Here is an 8,370-nt window from a genome sequence, read left to right as displayed (position 1 = left end):
ATGTGCTTCCGAAATTGATGCTCAACCAGCCAAAATACAAGGATTCGCATTTAGCAGCATGAAAAGATGCAAACAAGCACACGACACACGCATGCATGCACTACGTACGTTGCAGTGGGGGCGGGGTTGAGTGTAATCCAAGTGAGGTACTGTACAAGACGTCTCCATCATTGGTGCGTTGCTTGCAAAATAATCGGTCAGTGTTTCTTTCTGCTCGCCCGGCTCTCACCTCTGACGGCTTCACTAAATCATCGGTGAGTTAACCAGACAATGAAACAATGATATTTACGTGCGTGATGTGCATGTGTCCCGGAGAATCGGAATGCTCGTCAACTTCATCAACAGCAACGTGTGCTGTTGATGCCCGGCGCCACTTGGAGCAGAAGCGCTCGATCGGTCGGCAGGTGTTCTCGATGGCAAACGCTTTTGTGATTCTTCGGTTGCGTGCAGTTCATCAGTAGTGGACGATCTTGCTCTGTCCATCGTGATTGACTTTATATCTCCCGAAAAAGCACCCGAGAGGATGTCCGCTGTGGAGCACAGCATTTTTGCTTTGTGCCGCGGCGTATGGGCAAGCACTAGAATACGTGTTGCCGCGGGCCGAGGGTAAAACCGTCAGTCAGGCCAACCGAAAAAATTAAAGAACGGAGGAAGAAAGCCGTCCGTCGTCGTTGACCCAGACCCAGGCATCTGAATAATTCTGATCGCGTCCTCATAGCATTTGGCTCTGGCCCACTTGCAGCATCGCCTCGGGTATCGTGATATCTTGCCGTTGCTAGTGCTGCCCATGGCGCCCCATGGCCAAAGTGCTACTCCTACCTGTGGTCATGGCCGTTTCTATCTATGGCCTCCAGGCGGTGGATGATGACGCTTCGAGGAAAGTAGACCGATGGATCGTTGTCCGTGGAAGAGAGATGATTTCTTTCGTGCTGCCTGGTCGACTGGGGACAAGTCAAGTGATCGATCATGGACCGCACCATCAACACAAGAATTTAAGTGGCAGTAGCATTCAAATGCCACCTCACGGTTTCACAATCCAGCTCCCCGTCATTTCCTTCTCCATCAGTCAATCTGTTCCGCTACCAAGAAGTCCGGGCATTATTTGAACTCTGAGGAATTCAATGGCGGCACGCATCGCCCGTGGAAAAGGATGTGAAGAATTCCTACTGGTTTGTATGTGTATAGATGTCATCAGACAGGTCAAACATGCAAATCACTAGACCAGAACTCCGCGTCGCAATCCATCGACCTTCCGTCCATTTGGGTTACAACAACGAGTATCCAGCAGAGGTCAATTAAGTTTCTCTATAATTCCCAGCATTATTGTTTTAAGAAGATGACATCAGAGCATCTCCAATGCGGACTACCAAACTGTTCGGACCACTACCACGCATGCTTTCCACAATCCTGGTCCACCTAATACCCTCTTCCTCACCACGCCCTTTCCCACACGAAGTGTCAACGCTGCATTCAAGCCGATATGGAGCGGAGGCAAGTTCTCACTGGAGCCGGCATTGAAGAGGCACATCGGTCGATAGCGCCGCTCGTTGCACGCGCCTTCGCTCAACATAGAAACGCCATCCATCCGCTCGCCTACCTGGATTAAACCAGCGCGACTGCTGAGGAATCTACTCCGATGCCGCGAGTGCTATACATCCATATGCATGTCGGCCGGCAATAAACACCCCGCCTCTTGGCACCTAGCACCTGCCCGCTATTTAAACGTGGTCAGGCGTCGGGCAACAACCATACCACGTCTTCGCTTTTCATCTCCTCATTGCAGCACACACGCCATGGCCTCAAACTCCAAAGCCATGTGGGACAGTCTCTCCGGCGAGCAGAAGAAGGAACTCTCCAGCACTGCACTCGGTTGGGTGGCCCACCGAGCCAGGTGAATAGAAGCTGGCTTGTCGACAAGCTCCCCGTAGCCGACGCCACCGCCCTGGCAGGTCTAGACCAGCATCACCATGGGTCGTCTTCGCCCGTCCAGGTTGTGCTAGGCCATCGCCCGGCAAATCCGCCGCGAGCGATTGTGGCATCTCGTCCGGCAGACGAAGAAAGAAGCCAAGTTTGCAGAGATTGACGCGGCAGCGGAGAATTTTTTTTTTAAACGGGCAAAAGATTTGCCACGTATATTAATTAAGAGAGAATAGAGTTTGTGTTACAAACACCCCTTAACAATAGACGGAAGAATCACTCTCCCGGCATGATGGACCCTAGCTTCTTAGCTCCGGCGGCGACCCAAAATGATGCCTCCCTTTTGATGTTGTCGAGAAGAACCGTAGGCGGAGCTGCCATGTTGCGGAATACACGAGCGTTTCGCTCGTTCCAGATCGTCCATGTAGTGAGCATGGTGAGCGAGGCCATGGCCTTCCGGTTGGGGACGGAAGCATCAGTCAACCCAAGCCACCATTCTAAGGTGGAATGCCTCAGGGGCCAAGTAGAGGTGTCAATGTGAATGAGTTGCAGCCACGCCTTGACCAAGCCCCATAGGCGAATGGTGAAACGACATTTGAAGAAGAGATGGTCAACCGATCCATTCTCATGCATGCATAAGGGACATGAGCCACAGTTAGGCCAACCGCGCTTGGCCAAACGATCCGCAGTCCAGACTCTATTTTGGATGGCCAGCCAAGCAAAGAACTTGACCTTGGGTGGAGCCCAGATTTTCCACACTGCATGCTCCAAGGGAGAGCGAATGAGGCCGAGAAATTGCGCTTTGTAGGCGGACTCCGCCGTGTAGAGGCCACTAGTAGAATGCTTCCAAACAATGTCGTCGTCAATATCCTCCTGTAGGTGAAAATCCCGGATGGCGGCCCAAAGCTCGAGAAATTGTCTGAAGTGCTCTATAGAAAAAACGGACGTCATCTTGATCTTTTTAACCCAAGCGCCATCCTTTAGTGCCTCCCGCACCTTCCAATTCTTCCTCGTTGACGCTGCGTAGATGAGAGGGGCCAAATCCATGGGTTTGCGGTCGTGCACCCACGGAGAGTCCCAAAAGGGGGTGCGCGCGCCATTTCCCACAATAATAGTTGAGGAGGCATAGAAGAAGTTGTAGTCTGCGTTATCGCACGGGTTGCTCATGCCAACCCACATCTTAGTTGGCTCCTTCCACTCAAACCAAATCCAACGAATCCTCAGTGCCCTAGCAAATTTCTCCGTGTTTAGCACTCCAAGACCCCCATTAGCAATTGGGCGGCAAACGGTGTCCCAATTAACCTTGCATTTGGCGCCGGTGGTCTTGTCTGTTCCCTCCCAAAGGAACGCTCGCTCAAGCTTGTTGAGATTTTTGAGGGTGCTTGTGGGGACGACGAGCGTAGTGATGAAGTATATGGCTTGGGAGGCAAGCACCGACTTGACCAAGGCGGTGCGTCCCATAGACGTGATGTTTTGCCCGTCCCAAGGGACCAACTTTGCCGCCGCCTTATCCTCCAAGAACTGAAAGTCCACCTTCCTGAGCCGCCACACAGAGAGCGGGAGGCCTAAGTATTTCATGGGGAAGGATCCGCGCGCCGCCGGAAGGTTTTGAAGGATGTCCGACAGGTTGATGTGCCCACAACGGATTGGGATGACCGAGCTCTTGTGAAAGTTGGTGGCTAGACCGGTGACATCGCCAAAAAGACGAAGAATGTTGGAGAGGTGGTCAATATCGTGCTTGATGGGTGCCATGAAGACCGCCGCGTCGTCCGCATAAAGGGAGGTTCGTAAAAGAACCCCACGGCCACGGATTTTATGAAATAGCCCTGTAGTTGCCGCCATCTCAAGAATTCTTTGGAGTGGGTCGATCGCGAGCACAAATAGCAAGGGGGATATAGGGTCCCCCTGTCGGAGACCCTGGCCATGGATGATGGGGCTGCCAGCGACGCCGTTAAGAAGAATCCGCGAGGAAGAGGAGCAAAGTAGGGCGGTGATCCAATCTCTGAAAATGCTCGGGAACCCCCTACGGCGGAGGAGGTCAATGATATACTCCCACTTGACTGAATCAAATGCCTTCCGAATGTCCAACTTGAAGAGAAGCGAAGGGTTTTTGCACTTGTGGAGCCTCCGCGCAAGATTCCTCACATACATGAAATTGTCATGGATGCTTCTTGTCTTGATGAAAGCACTCTGCGCGTTGGAGACAAGGTGGAGCATGTGGTGGCTAAGACGGATGGCAAGGACCTTTGCAATGATCTTGGGAATAGCATGGATCAGACTAATTGGACGGTAGTCGGAGATTTCTTCAGCTCCATCCTTCTTTGGGAGCAGTATAATGTTGGCGGAGTTGACCCAATGAAGGTTGGCCATGCGGAGGTTACCGAAGCAAAAGATGGCCTTCATAATATCATGCTTGATGATGGCCCAACAACTCTTGAAGAAAAGCCCGGTGAAGCCATCCGGGCCGGGCGCCTTGTCACCAGGCATCTGGTTGATGGCCTAACGCACCTCCTCCTCGGAGAAAGGGTCCACGAGGTTGCTCAAATCATCACGAGCCTCAATGTCCAACCCCTCCCAGTTGAAGTCTGTGGTCGCCGTGGAGCCTTTTCCCATGGTCGAGGGGAAATAGTCGTGGACAATAGCCTCCTTTTGAGAGTGCTCAGTGACCCATCCACCGTTGTGCTTGATACGGTGTATGTGGTTCTTGCGTCTTCTAGCGTTCACCCGGCGGTGGAAAAATTTGGTGTTTGCATCACCCTCTTTGAGGTTGGAAATCCTAGCACATTGCTTTTTTCTCGCCCTCTCAAGAACTGCCAAGGCAATGACTCTCCGCTTAAGCCTAGAGCGGAGCTCCAGCTCCTCAACGGAGAGGTGCCTCGAGTCTTGAGCCATGTCCAGGTGAAGAATTACTAGCAGGGCAGCATGATGCATGATCTTGGCCTTTGAGAATAGGCCCTTACTCCATCTCAAGAGTTTGGCGCCAGTGTGTTGAAGCTTGTGGTGCAATATCCGAAAGGGGTCGGTATGATGAGTGTGCTCATTCCATGCATTAGCAACCACATCGCCAAACCCCGGAAGAGAAGTCCAAAAATTCTCAAATTTGAATGAGCGAGGCCTGCGAGGCCCCCTGTCGTCTGCGAGAAGAAGAGGGCAATGGTCTGAGAGCGAAGATGACAGAGCATGCAAGATGTGTGTACTGAACTGCAGGTCCCACTCGGCGTTACAGAAGAAGGAATCGAGCTTGCATAGGGTTGGGCTATTTCTCTCGTTGCTCCAAGTGAACCGCCTGTTCTGGAGGTGGATCTCCTTGAGATCACACTCGTGGAGCGTGGAGCGGAAACGGTTTATCCTCCTCCTATTGACGTTGCGCTTGTTCTTGTCTCGGGCGCGGTAAATCTGGTTAAAATCACCCAGAGCCAGCCATAACTCCCCACTGGGTGGTTTTTGGCTTGCGAGGTCGGTGAAGAAGGCCTCTTTGAGGGACGAGAGGGTCGGCCCGTAGACGGACGTAATTTTGAACCGGGAGCCGGAGGCCCTGACTTGGACCATAGCTGAAAGGCAGAAAGTGGTGGTAGTGATGTCAGTGACATCGACGACACGATCGTCCCAAAGCATAAGCATCCCTCCTCTCGTGCCGCTGGCCGGCCTTTGCGCAAAATTCCTAAGTCTGGACCCTCCAAGGAATGAGGCGGTGAACTGTTCGACAAGCTCCAGCTTTGTTTCTTGCAAACAAACAATATGGCAGGAGGATGCGGCTATGGTTTCGTTGACGGTTGCTCCTCGATCCGCGGAGAAATTTGACTGGGGCATCGATGATGACATCACCAACTCCGCGTCGGCCACGCCCCGCCGCCACGACGAAGAAGCCAGCATGTCTACGGCCATCGCTGATAGCGAGGAAAAGTAGACCATGGTTGGCCGCCGCCGCTTGGGTCCCAGGAAGGCTGCCACCACCGTCTACTCGGGTTACACAGTCGTGTACTTACATGCTTCACGGGGATGTAGGCCACCGCGGCCGTCTTCCCCCACCCAAAACCGACCGTGATCCGATCTTCAAGGAGGCGGAGGCGATTCTTCCTCTCGCACTAAAGCATTTAGCTCCAGGGCTCACGGCGGTCCGGTGAGCTTGCTGTTGGACATGGGAAAGAGATGTCATGGGAAACAGGCTCCACTGCGGCCGGCGATAGACTGGGTTGAAATAGCCTAGCCTAGTTCCTGTAGTTAGTTGAAATATGTTCGGAATATAATTTTTTTTCCGGTTATATGGAATTCATCCGGTTTGCATGAATATTGTCTAGTTTGTTGAAATCTGCTTTGAAATGTATTTGCGAAAGGTTGGATGGCTAGCTCCCTTTTTTTTTTGAAGCACCAACCGTAGAACAGTTCTACGGTAGTTTTCATTAATCAAAGCAAAATATGTACAAGCCACAAACTACCAGCTACAAGAAGAAGGAAGAACACAATCATCCAGTTCCTTTTTTGGGAATCATGGGGAAACTAAAGTCCAAGCAAGATAATCTCTTGCAATTATCACAGATGTGCAGTAATTCAGTTGGATGGTTGGCTCGCGTATTAGTGCCCGTGCAGTGGTCCCATCGGTCCACAAACGGATAAGATGGCCGGTTTATGTGCCAGCGTTGGAGATACCCTTATTCATGAGAAAAAGATAAGTTTGACATTGATAAATGCACACCAGCATGTCAATTGTGCAGCTGCAGAGGGGTCTTCGAAGACTTGTGCAAGCCCACAGAGTTGGGGTTTTGGTGTGGTTTGGAAGTCCATACTGGCCCTTTTGTTGTCCGTGTCTCCCTCTCAGTCAATTCTGGAAGAAAATTTGGTGGAGAATTTGGAAGCACCCCTACGTGATTTGAGGAGCTGCACGCACAACTATCCATAATTGTCCGTAGAAATAGATGGGTGTTGGGCGATCAGGGACAGGCCAGTGCACGCGCACAGGCACCCTTAGTTTGGCACAAGTGGTAGCGCTATTACAAGCCGAGGCCGTGATTAATTACGTTAATTAATCCAAATCCATACAGGCCGCAGACTGAGTCGGCCCGTGTTGATCGAGCCAGCTTGCATTGCACATGCGCTCGCGTGGTTAAAACAAGGAGTGCTTACGAGTATGATTCTGTCAACCTGCACTAACTGTGGTCTTGTCTGGCAGTTCACATAGTTTTGTCCGGCCAAATCTGCCATCACTTGTTCATCTCATCCGAGTGATTTTTATTCGATCTGTTCGTTTCGCTCCGGACAAGCAGGGCCCTGCGACACGTGCTTCGCGAGCTGGCTGGCCTAACTCTGTCGCCCACATCACGTGTGCGCGATCTGTACATAATCCGCACATAATTAAGTGCAACTAGAGCGTACGTCACGAACCAACCTGTAAATTGAAAGAGTCAATAAACACTACAAACGAAAAATCAAATGCAATGAAAATGTAGACATGTTTCAATAGAAACACAACCTAAAACATAATCATAATGAAGCTATTAATGACGTCTACCATCCTTCTAAAAATCTTTCTTAATTTTACGAAGATCAATACTTTTGAAGATCTCTCACTCAATATAACAAACCATCAAGCCATTAAGCCAGCCACCGGTTGTCTTGCTGCGCAACTCAGTCTTGATGATTTTCATTGATTAGAAGACCCTTTCAACTATTGCCGTTGCTACCGGTAGTAGCAGTGCCAACTCACTTAGGCGATAAACAGTAGGAAACATGACAAGCCTTTCAAGTTCAACCATCATTTTAGCTAGGCTTGCAATATCATAACAAGCCCTAAAGTCTTCAATGCTTGGATTTGATTTTGAGCAGCCGCCATTACCAATTACTTCAAAATACCTTGTCAAATCTGCAACCCACGGCATCAATTCGTCACTAAAATCTGATTGGGTTAACGCTGCTGTTAACAATTGCTACAAAATTTCAGAGACATGAGATGTATACCTCTTCCTCCCCTTTCCTTTGGATTTCTTGATTCCTTCCCCTTCTTTTCCATCTTGTGGCCCGAACTGCTGGAGCTTGCTGCTGCCGCCGCCGCTGGAGCCCCGGAGCCGCTGCTGGAGCTTGCTGCCGCCGCCCTCTAAGCCCTCAGCCCGCCGCCAGCTTAGCCTACCCCGTCGCCAGTCGCCCGCTTGGTCCTCGCGACCTAACCAACCGTCGTCACTGCGCTAGCTTCTTAGGCCTTGTACAATGGGAGATGCTTAAGGGAGGTGCTTAGAGAAATAAACCGGGTGTTTCTTAAGCACCGGTGCTTATTTATACATGATAGACGCTTAACTAAGCGTCTCTCCTGTAGAAATAGGCACCGGTGCTTCAGAAAAAACCCGGTTTATTTTTCTAAGCATCTCTCTAAGCACCTCCCATTGTACAAGGCCTTAGGGTTCGTCGCTTGCGTGTGCGTCGTGTGCGTGGGCGATCGATGGAATCGAGGTCGACTGCTTCCTA

General features: G+C 51.0%; 1 protein-coding gene across 1 annotated transcript; it reads right to left on the bottom strand.

Moving 5' to 3' along the window:
* Positions 1–4,416: 4,416 nt before the first annotated feature.
* On the bottom strand, positions 4,417–5,802 carry LOC141027197 (uncharacterized). The gene has a single exon (XM_073504179.1). The coding sequence runs from the start codon at positions 5,800–5,802 to the stop codon at positions 4,417–4,419; it is 1,386 nt and encodes a 461-aa protein (XP_073360280.1).
* Positions 5,803–8,370: the final 2,568 nt, after the last annotated feature.

This window comes from Aegilops tauschii, chromosome 1 (genome assembly GCF_002575655.3).
Source record: "Aegilops tauschii subsp. strangulata cultivar AL8/78 chromosome 1, Aet v6.0, whole genome shotgun sequence".
In the NCBI taxonomy this organism is placed as follows: domain Eukaryota; kingdom Viridiplantae; phylum Streptophyta; class Magnoliopsida; order Poales; family Poaceae; genus Aegilops; species Aegilops tauschii.
This window is presented reverse-complemented; position numbering and strand designations above follow the sequence as displayed.

Excerpts from the sequence above, each read along its gene's own strand:
- LOC141027197 (XM_073504179.1), bottom strand. The coding sequence starts at position 5,802 with ATGGCCGTAGACATGCTGGCTTCTTCGTCGTGGCGGCGGGGCGTGGCC.